At 35.5% G+C, this 11,675-nt stretch overlaps 2 protein-coding genes across 2 annotated transcripts; both read right to left on the reverse strand.

Annotated features, from left to right (window-relative positions):
* Positions 1-2,787: 2,787 nt before the first annotated feature.
* LOC116168268 (toll-interacting protein-like) lies at positions 2,788-4,314 on the reverse strand. The gene is made up of 4 exons (XM_031483992.1): positions 4,154-4,314; positions 3,596-4,102; positions 3,290-3,448; positions 2,788-3,242 (listed from the first exon to the last, which is right to left on the reverse strand). Exons 1-4 carry the CDS (start codon positions 4,217-4,219, stop codon positions 3,132-3,134), a joined length of 843 nt encoding a protein of 280 aa, XP_031339852.1. The 5' UTR covers positions 4,220-4,314; the 3' UTR covers positions 2,788-3,131.
* Positions 4,315-4,622: 308 nt separating this feature from the next.
* On the reverse strand, positions 4,623-10,966 carry LOC116168267 (eukaryotic translation initiation factor 5B). The gene is made up of 3 exons (XM_031483991.1): positions 10,801-10,966; positions 10,621-10,747; positions 4,623-7,800 (listed from the first exon to the last, which is right to left on the reverse strand). The coding sequence occupies exons 1-3, from the start codon at positions 10,891-10,893 to the stop codon at positions 5,573-5,575; spliced, it is 2,448 nt and encodes an 815-aa protein (XP_031339851.1). The 5' UTR covers positions 10,894-10,966; the 3' UTR covers positions 4,623-5,572.
* Positions 10,967-11,675: the final 709 nt, after the last annotated feature.

Raw genomic sequence — 11,675 nt, forward strand, 5'->3', positions numbered from 1 at the left:
TGGGGCTAAACGAAATCGCTATGTCTATTACTTAAAATTCAAATTTTCAAAACTCACTCCTGGCCGCTAATTTTCAATTTTTGACAGATATTTTCGACAGTAAAACTACCTTGAGACTAATTTTTTCATCTAGCATTCTTACGACATAATAGGGGCAACTTATCGCTGAAAAGGCCGTCCTTCCGCGAATGAACGATAATTTTTTTGGACTGTTAATATGACATTTTCCTCACAGTAAAGTCTTTCTCTATGACATAAACAGAGATCATGTTTGCAGCTTCAGTGCTGAATATCTTTAGACAGTAAATTCTAAAAAATATTACAGTTCAAATTCAAGAGGGCTTTTCCAACGATATGTAACTTTCCCTATTGCGCAATTTAAAAAGTTGCGACCCTAGGGGTACGTTAGTACCAGAATTTCGCTATAAAGGATGTTGAACCTTGAACCCACGATTTATACTTACGTACCTACGCACCAGAGCGTTTGTTCCAATTTAAGAATCCGAAAATATCTCTTTTTCGCAAAGGATTAAACATTTTCTCAGGTTCGTGGTGTGGATTCTTCTTGTAGTTTCTTAGTCTTGTAACGTTGAAATACTTTTGGAACTTACCTTTTGGTACTTTTACTTCCAGCTAGCTCAGGTATAAACATAGTTTAAGCATAGGAAAGAATGTAGTTCGTTTCTATGCCACTGATATTTCATTAATTGTCAATGACCTGTAAACAAGATTTAGAAAAATATTAATTCAAATTTTACACTCCAATATGTTTTGGAGAGTTTATGTAATTTTCATGTAGATCTCTCTTTGACGCAATAACTCTTTTTATACATTTGCTTTTGTAAAATAGCAATCATTCCAAAAAGTTAATAAAATGTAGATATTATTATTAAATGTTGAAATAATGACTCTAAAAGAGCGGTTCCCTAACTCTAATTGAAATAAAATTAAACCCTACAGCTGGTCCAAAATAAACAAGTAGAGGAAATATGTATTCTTAAATTTAAATAAACAAATCTATATCTAATAGGTAAACGTTCGATATGACGCAAACAAATACCTATATAAATTTAAATTTCACTCTCTTTCGCAATAAAATCCAATTAAAGGATACAATGGTACCTCTTTTAATTGACGTAATCGGATCAAGTCGCTGGCCTCAGGCGGATGGAGCTTATAACGCCTCGTTTCTAATTTCTGCATTGGTCTGATCTCTAGAAGACTTCGCGTAGTGGTTTTGGCAACTGGGCTTTTTCCAATTTATTTTGCTTAAAATCTTCCTGGTTCAATTTCTCCAAAAAGACAAATTAAAGCTGTTCCATGGGAGGCTTTATTATGCCAACGAAGTACGTTTTGTTTATTACCACGTTGCTATTTTTCGGTGAAGAATATTAGGCACTGAACTTCTTCTCTTTTGCTCACTTTTGTAATTCATTAGCCCTTAACTGTAGGACCAACCCTTATTTAAAATAAACAAATTCTAGGCCTAATTGTTTTATATAAATCGCAATAACTGCACGTTACTAACGTACGTACGTGGTCGCTTTCAGAGAGCGAATGCGGTTAATGTCTAATTCCCCGCGCACTTATTGAAACATAATTGTCACGCCATAACTGCGAATCTTTTGCTTACCCTACTAAAATAATCTACACTGTTAACTAAATTTCACCTTTAAGTTACACTATCAAACTCAAAGTCTACCCTACTGTAAAACGCCAAAAGAAAGTAGAAATAAGGGCATCCGGCTTTAGGTAAAACACGCAATGTTAAATGCGAACCACGTGAAGTGTCTACCCCTTCTTTGAAGAAACCGACGGAGGACGCTGTGGAAGGTTGGAGGCATGCTGGTTGCCTATGCTGCAAGGTTTACCTATTGACGATCACGATCATATTTTTGTCAATGATCGCACATCAGTTTATAAACCAAACGGCAAACAAGACAAGACCACGTATCTAACGATTAACGAACGTCGGATTTACAATTTAAAACTAGCATCTTGTAGAGGGAAAAAAGTGGTCATAATAATGTGTTATTTATTTTGAAAAAACTTTAAATGACCTCAGTAAAAAATAAAAATTATTTTGCAATTTTATTTTAATTTCCTGATATCTCTGAAAGTAGTCGGAATTTTTTCAGTTTCAAAACTACATTTTGTTAACTTTGCCAAATTTAAACTACCTACCTACCTATCTCATACAGTTTCCGAGATCCCCATGGTGGCCCTCGAATTTGAATCAGCCTGTATATACCTACAATGCTTATACAGAATTTTGCATTTCTCAATTTTTCTGTGGTACAGATCTAGATCATCTCAATATTACTAATAAGCATGTGGGACAGGGACCTCTTATGCATCCTTCCAATTAACACAAATTAATCTAATTTTAGAATCCACAAAAATTGAGTAGGTACCTAATTAAATTCCTGGTCATTTGTATATTAAGCAACACCCATAATTAACAAGGCCATGGAATTCACAAGCTAAGTTAGGTTCTGTTACAGAAGTGGATAAACCTTTAAATTACCACACGTGCTACCTAAGGGGATGAACTGACAAGAAAATTTGTTGGACCATCCCAGGTTAGTCTAGGTTACGCACCTTGCATATCAAGGTAGGACAACTTGAAGGCCCGAATAGGAAAACCACATGTGCAGGGATTATCCAATCTTACATTTGTAAAAACATATATTTGAATAAATTGGTGCCTTGAGCAATCCATACACCAAAAATTTATAATTTTACAAATAAAGCTTATTAAGGCTAGTGTACTTTGGATCAGTCGCCTCATCTCCCAACCTTTTTTAGATAAATAACACTATTATAATAAACATTTGTTGAGAAATGAAAAAACCAATCCTTACAATTATCATTAAACAATAGATCGCAATTATCGTTATATAGACAAACACATAGAGCAAAAATGATGGTTAGTAACTATTTAACACCTGTAATTCAAAATTTTTAAATAATAACTTTATTTCAAACAAAATTTTGTTACCCAGACTAGTATGCATTATTCCCAAATTTGGCACAATTGCATTATGATAAAGCTCTACATTTCTAAACAAAGTATCAGAATTAAAAAAATTAAAATACCAAGCCACAGTTAAATAAAATGTGATATTGTTTTACTCGCACATCTGTAGTAGTGAATTAATTGTACCATCCTTGTTGCCTCGATTAGCTTCAAAAACTGTCTTTATCACCTCTTTGTCAATGTTGGGAAACATTTCCTCGATCTGAAAATAATGTGCACCTACCAGAAAATCATACCACAACAACTTACCTGTTTTAATTCCGTTTCGCTTAATACATATGATTGTGGTGCAGGAACTCCTGCCGAAGGTGCTTGATAGACTGTCATCGGTGTGGCCACACGAGCGCCTACATTTGGTACAACCATAATGGGAGGTCCCATAGGATACATGCAGGGCTGAGATGCTGCCTACAATTACAGTACCATAAACTAAGTATCCATAAAGAATAAGATTTTTTTGTCAAATTCAATTACCGTTTCCACAAATAAAGTAGGATGGTTGATTTAAATCGAATCACAATCACTGATTTAAATCATCTCAACCCTGTTTCTTACCGAGTATGATAAAACAATATTAATCATTCCTTCTAAACCATCGCCAAGTTTACCGTTCAGTGGATACCAATCCTCGTGAGTTTCACCATTTAAAACTTGCTGAGGAATTGTAACTGTGGCCCACGCGATTAATTCGTCCATGGTAAACGAACGTTCGTCGTATATTTCTACTGATATGGTGTTTACACCTTGCGGAAGAATACACTGTGTAATTTTATTCCAGCGAGGATTTTTCCCCCCGTTGGCATCCGTATGCGTCTCATAGACACAGTGCCCCACCCGCACTCTGCAGTACGGATCCATACGAGCCATTCCATAATTTTTCGCTAATTTCGCTTGAGCTAACGTTATGCTTAAACGTCCTACCGGATTTGAAAGATATGAAGGTTGCGGACCTGCAAATTGCTGATGTAATGCTAAAGCCGCCTGCCGATCAGCTGCTTCTTGTTGCTGTTGTGGGGAAACTGAGATTCTTAGGAAGTCATCGGCCAGCTGACCAACCAGCACCTTTCAAAATCGCTCATTAATGTTGATCATACAATTAGTTACGAAACTTACCCGATTCCGCTTTTCTTTAACTTTTTCCGTCACAGCCGAAGCCATAATTTTTTCAATTACGTTCATCAAACATTAGCAGTTGACAACAAAATGAATCACAATAACAATACGCAAAATCAGCTGTTTTCTGTCATAATTTCAGTGACTTTTGGTTTATGCAACTGTGTCTAAACAACCGCCAGTTCTTTGGTCGGCAGTGCATATTTGCCCGGGAGATCCGAATGAGTAAGGAAACGCAGTTTTTAAATCATAAACCAATTCGAATATTCCAAGTTTCGCATTCACGAAGGATCTACGATTCAACAGAATTTTCCTACCAGATTTCGAAACTAAAACTATATCTAATATCTCCTACAAGCCTACATTTGTTGGGCTATTTTTTGTAAAGAGGTTATGGGAACTACAAGAGAGGTCATCCATTTTGGCAACATCTTTTTATGCAGAAACTACATTTTTTCATACAGATACAGACCATCCTATATACTTTGAAGTTTTCGAAAATAAAGAAATTTCCTTAATTTTATAGTATCACTTGTTATATTTATATTAAATATTATTTGCAATATTGTATTTTATACATTAAAATAGGCACTAAGTACAAGTCTAGGGGAATATAACAGCTTCAAACATGAATGTGATATTACTTAAAATAAAGTATTTATGAACATAAGGCTAGTGTCGAGCGCAACTCTTCTAGGTTACACTCTTATTTTTAAGTCGCTTCCATCTACTTTGAACAAAACGTTTGGTGGAAATGTTTTGCTCCCCAAAAAATATACCATAGGATTAATCAATGAGATTCTAGCGATAAATAAGATATGAAGCGCCAAATATAATAAACCAGAGTGTTGTCAGCATACATATGACCCGTCAAACTACCTAAACACATACAAAAATTTGATGTGTAGATAGTATTCAACAGTGGCCCGAGAATGGAACCCTGTGGAACTGCTAACCAAACAGAATAAACATTGTTCAATAACACTGACTGTTTTCTGCTACACAGATAGTTCCCCAGTTAACTAAATATGGCTATCAGTCTATCATGGTCACGTCAAAAGCCTAAAAGTACAAGATAACGGTACAGTACAATTTATTATCAATAATATACATAAGCAATGACGTATCCTACACATAAAAGAGAAATTACTGACTGGGAGTGTATCGAGTTTCAGTGTGTTAACAACTAAGTAAAAAACACTATGATGAAAGACTAATGTTATTGATACTTACTTTAAAATCGACACTCAAAAATTATCAACATAAAAATAGCGTTGCCTGCACCACTTTTACGTTGATAATTTTCGGGTTATGTTTTGAAAGTAAGTATCAACAAGATTACAACATTGGTAAATATCACATTTATACAAAATGAATATTGATTAAAATAAAAATAAATGCATTTCATAAAATTAATACTTATTCTGATTCATCCTCCTCGATCATCGATTCAAGTATTGACCTTTCAGTCTTATTCCAAATTCCGCTCGAGGTGCGTTTTAATTTTGAAGCGTGTATTTCGGGGAAAATTTCCTTTAAGTTGGGCGTTTCAGGACCGGAGATAAACAAGTCGTACTGGTGCGCATCCAAATTTCTCATTTCAAGCAAAGTTTGCTTCAGGATGTGCTTTTGCTGAAATTGTGGAATAACAATTGTCGCTCTCGCGCTATCATCTGAATCATAGCAGTCCGGAGTGGGTAATGGTGGGGTCGGTGAAAGGTAGGGAATTACACCGTCATCTCGTGGTACTTGATTTTTCTTGCTATCCTCCACCTTTTTCAGAGCGGCGGCGCGCTTTTGGGCTGCCTCTTCTTTTTGTTTGAGAGCTTTCGCTTCCTTTTCCGCCAACACTTGCTTCAACTTTTCCTCTTTAGTTTTTTCAGCGGACAACAATTGCCTTTGCCTCTGTTTTTCTTTATTCGCCTTTAACTGCTGAACTTTCATTTCTCGCTCTTCGCGTTTGCGACGCTTTTCCTCAATCGAAGATTGCAATAATGCCTCTTTCTTTTGCAATGCTTCCTGTTCCTTTTGCTGTCTGTGCAATTCGCGTTCACGAAATTCCATTTTCGACGCTTTTAACGCACTACCTGTTTTTCCAGCTGTTGATGGGGCGAGGTTTACATTTATTGTAGTTGATGAAACTTTGGGGGCAGATAGCGTTTGAAAGGTCTTGTATTTAATGCCGGTTACTGGGGTACCAAGCATCTTTGGAATTTTTGTTTTCGGAGTCGAAGTGGACATGTGAGGCACTTTCACTTCCAATTTTGCTTTGGATCTTGTAACAGTAGCATCAGGATTCTTTGCCAATTTTTCAAATACCTCTATCTGCGCGCGCGCTTTCGGTGTGACAGGAAGTTTGGCTTTAGATCGTGTGACACTAGTGGCCTCTGCATTCATTGTTTCCAATTTTTCAAAGGCCTGTACGCGTTTTTTAACTGGACTGCTCTCGTATGGACTAAAAATTTGGTTTCCTTTCCCTTGATGTACAGGTGGACTGCTGGGAACGAAATCTTCATCGTCCGTCATCAGATCGTCAACTGTAGTTGGTTTAGTAATGACCATAGTTTCGTTAGCAAGCGCGTGCTTCTCTTTTAAAACGGTGGGATTTGCTATACACACTGTGCTATTGCCTACTGCTAAATTATCATCTTCCGTATTATTCTCCCTTCCTACAGTTTCACCTTCACTAGAATTTGTCTCAGCATTAACTGTTGTCTGTTGATCTTCACCAGATGTACTACCTTGATTTCCACTTTGTTTGATGTTTGCTCTTTTGTCTCTTGCTCTCCGTTTTTTTTTAGGTGAAGAATCTTCATCTTCTGTTGAATTTCTCTTGAACGCGCTTTGTTCTTCATCTCCTTTAAAGGAATTTGTTTTCTTCTTCGTAATTTGTTTTTTCATTCTTACTTGTTGAGGCAATGCCGCAGCTTCACCATCGCTAGAATTCACAGTGGAATGTTCTGATGTCGAACGAATAGTTTTTTTTACATTTGCAGCTTTACCTTTCCCTTTCTTTTTCATAGGTGATGAAACTGTTTCCTTTACAAGTGTTGCATTTTGTACTTCCATTAGAGTTGTATCTGTATCAGTGTTATCTTCCTTTATTCTTTTCTTTTGAGGCGACATAGTAATCACGCCAGTGTCATTACTGGCTATCTGTTTTCTTTTCGAAGTTCTTTCCACTTGAACTGTTTTTCTTATGTTTTCAGGAAGCGGTTCATTTTCCTCTTTGTTAGCTCCTTTCCTTTTCGTGCGCGCTCTGGTAAGCCTAACAGGTTTATCCAGTGAATCATCCAGGACTATAACATCAAGCGGTGCTTTCGGTATCTCGATAACTGAGTTATCAAGAACCTCCACTTTGATTTCGGGAATAGCCACAACCGACTGATTTTTCCCTGTACGTTTATTTCGAAGAGGAGGCTTTGTCGGTGGTGGCATATCAATTTCTTGTTTCACAACTTCATCAGTGTGTATCTCTGTGTTTATTGTGGTCAAATCGTTTGTTGCTCTCTCAATCTTAATTCGCGTATTTCTTTGCTTATTATGATCATTGACAATATTTGCAATATCGGATAAAACATCTTCTTGTGGACGATTTCGTCTTGTGTAGCGCTTGGCACCAGGTACTGAGATATCTTCCTGAAGTGCTGAAATACAAATAAATAATAGAATTGATTCAAATATTGCATATCAATTTTTCTTGTGGTTTGTATTTCGATGTTTAATACCAATAACCTACTTCGGGAAGATTTTCAATATTATTAAAGGGCTGCTTTCGTATTCCAAAAAATTAAACTCAGTCCAAATAAATGGATCCTTTTTGATTCTTAATGACTTGAAGTTCGGCTTGAGCAAACCACCAAGACCATATATACACTGTGTCCAAGATAAGGATGTCTATTAATGTGATCTCTGAAACCATAGAAGATAAAACGCTGGTCAATCAGAAAAGATGCGCCATTAAAGCGTTATTATTTCAGGTATTATCATGCCTTAAAGAAAACCAGAAAATTCCGATTACTTCCGAAGATATACAGCAAAATCTGAAATTTCGCAATTTCTGATGTTTGAACGAATACAAAAAACACTTTCGCATTGCCACTTTTTGAGCTCTATCAGACAGCATTGAGAGATTTTTAATACAACATTTCGATTCCGAGAAATCATCAACTTCATTTTTTTATATGGCCCATAAAAGAAGTACACAATGTATTGAATAGCATTTTTTATTATAATACAACGATATACAGTACACAGTTTCAACAGGATGGTGCACCTGCGCACAACGCGCCAATAGTGCGAAAATACTTATTGGAGAAATTTTCCACTTTCCAGGAAATTAATACCACAGCTAGCTCAGTAATAAATAAACCTGTAATGACTCTTACCTTTGGTTCTTTATTTAATATTACAGGAAATTTCTTCAATAGGTATCGCTATTCTCGCACCATTAGGGCATTGGGGGCGGGTGCACCATCTTGTTGAAATCTTCCAACTTTTGTTTTTTACCATCTTCGTATCTTCTATGGTTTTCAAGCTCCCAATTATAAACATCCTTAATCATGAACACAGCTAATATTTTGACAGTCAAGTTCTTAGAATAACAGTTTTACTATCCAACCAAAATATTTAAAAAAAGTTCAAAATTTTCTGGCTTTGAAACTTTGAATTTTATAGAAGAACTTTAGGTAATCCCTATCACCACACCAAAATGCCCTCTTTCATTGTCATGTCGTACGCGCATAATTGCCAAATAAAATACTAAGTGTTTAGAGTCACCAGTTTGTAATTTATCTTTATAGAGTATGGCGCCCATAAAAAATAAGAAAGTGTAACTGATTTTTTTACTTAAAACTAGCAAGTCATAAAAATTGTAACATCAGAAAGCTAAGAAAAAATCACTCAGGATTTGTTAAAATGATTTTTTTATTTTGCCCAGGGACCCTTAGCACCACAGTTCAGCTTTAGCTGAACTGCGCCACACGGGCCTTTGAAAATAAATGAACATTTTTCGTTTTTTTGTAGCTACAAAAAAAATATGAAAGGGAAAATTAATCAGCATAAAATTCTACATAACTTCGCCCATTTAAGAGACTCTCCTACAGTTTACGAGATCCCCATAGTGAAAATGAAAAAAAAACTCACCCTGTATATAACAACAAGTGTATAATGACGAGGTATATGACAATAAAATTTGGGAACATTAGGGCTCAGATAAAGCACCAGATCAAATTCGATACGTTACCTGAATTATACCTTACCAATAAATACTGTCAAATGCAAGTGTCTGCTTTATTTATGATGCAAACATTATAGATTACACTTTACATAAAGTAAGCAATCCAATGTAAGTTTCGTAACTGCAAAATCTATCTTAAATCAGTACATAATTTTAATGTAAATCCTAATAATAAATTCAACTATAATGTTGCCCCAAAGTCTTACACGGAAACGATATACACAAATTGTTCAAAAAAACGCAAACGCAATTCAGTTTATTAATACGTGATGTAACATACCTTCTCTTGAAACAGCCGATACGGATGATATTTCGGATGATATGACGTGAAACAGTAAATAAAATAAATATTTTATTGCTAATTTCGAAAGTACTTAAAAAGCAGTTATTTTTTTATGTAACATGTTATACCCCCAACCGATTTCGCTGTTATAGCATTTTTCCTCAAAATCTGACAGTTTTTCGAATTTTTTTTTGAGAGAAACTAAATCGCGCCTGAGGCCCAGTTTTAAATTGAAATCGAAAAAAAGTTCTGAACTACCATAAAACGCATTGGATCGACCTGAATGAAATAGGAGGGGAAGGTTTTATGCTCGGTTTTATGAATTCTTTTGCATACACTAAGAAAGATTTTCCCAAAAGGGTTATCCGCTATACCTTAACCAAATACCAATTTAGCCATATTTGTACGGCCAACCATAATGCCAAATTTAACTATTGGTTATCCTTATCACTACTGAAATTTATCACTGGGGACGCATACCGGTAGAAAAATGTAGTCATGTTAGCATGAACCTTCACAAAGAAAAAAAAATTTAAATAACGGTCACCTTGATAGTCACTATGCAGAATATGATTATTAATTATCGCCAGAAGGACCTATCAATTCGTTATTTGGATGTTAAAAAAACTTCCAGATACAAAATTTCTTCTGTCAGTTTGTGCAACTCCCGTTTAGGGGTACACTGAGATGGATATTTCGGAAAAATGTTTACAAAATCTGAAAACAGTTGAGTGGTTACTAAACAATTAAATAATGTAATCGAACACGATTAAATACAGCGCACTTCTGAACATCCTAAAACAAACTGCTCTTCTCTGCACTCGTAAATCGATATTCCAACCTGCGCTTTTTTAGTAAACTAAACAACACCACTAGAATTTGAGAATGATAAATATGCGACATTCGAATGATACTTCGATTACACCCATCACTTGTGTTACTTACGTTTTTCCACGCTTTCATTTTTGTTTGTTGTTTGTGAAATATCTTGCACGAAACTGGTTAGTACACCTTGTTCTTTGAATTTCTCAATATCTTTCACAATGGAATTCCAATTGGCGTTTTCTCCTTCCTTTAAACATAATACAACAGAAGGGGTTACTTGAATACGTTGATAATATTTACCTCTAACTCAATAGTAAACTGTCTTAGAGCTTTAATCACATTTGGTATAATTTGATTTTCAATTACTTCCGTGATTTCATCCAAAACACTCATATTAAAATAGTTAAATAAACAACACCAAAACAATAAAACCGTTAAAAATATGCGTTAGCGCCGTTAGCCGACATTTGACAGACATTTGAAAAATAAAGTGTTTTCAGCGAACATTGGTGCCAACTTAAGTAATGCCAACGGACAGAAAACAAAATCACTGAGACACGAGACCAGTGGCGTATCAAATCAGGTGTTCGTTGGTTCAGTCATTGATGTTTACAAACAAATGAAATTACTCAATTATAAGTCTGAAGTTATGATAAATATTTATACATTAGCATATACTTATAAGTTGTCTTAATAAAATTGTTGTGGACTAAGATATAACTAATAATTGTATTATTTCTATTTATTATTCACTAATTACAAGGGGGTTGATCTCTTTCCCGCATTTGCTTTTCCACCGATTTGTGTTTTGTTACTTTCATTCCCGCTAAAGAGTTTGCCGTAATTTTGTTTTCGTTTTTCCGAAGTGATCGCCGCCATTTATGAACCCGTCCGATTCCTGGAGTTGCCATTTACTCCGGTTGGGTTTACACCCAAGGCTTCCGAGACGCGAGTCCGTCCGTCCGTTCGTTCCGCCGACAGAACACCCAGGTTACTACCGACTGCCGCTACTATATTACTTTATTTTTAAATGAAATGATTATTCCGTCAACACTTATTTAATTTTAAATCTCTTCTTTAGGGCTTAAATGTTACATAAACCATCACATCGAATTTTTACAATATGCGATATGCTTGTCTTTACTAGAAGGATCTTTCGTTAAAATTTCAAAAAA

The sequence above is a fragment of the Photinus pyralis genome, unplaced genomic scaffold (genome assembly GCF_008802855.1).
Source record: "Photinus pyralis isolate 1611_PpyrPB1 unplaced genomic scaffold, Ppyr1.3 Ppyr1.4_LG4, whole genome shotgun sequence".
NCBI classification, from domain to species: Eukaryota; Metazoa; Arthropoda; class Insecta; order Coleoptera; family Lampyridae; genus Photinus; species Photinus pyralis.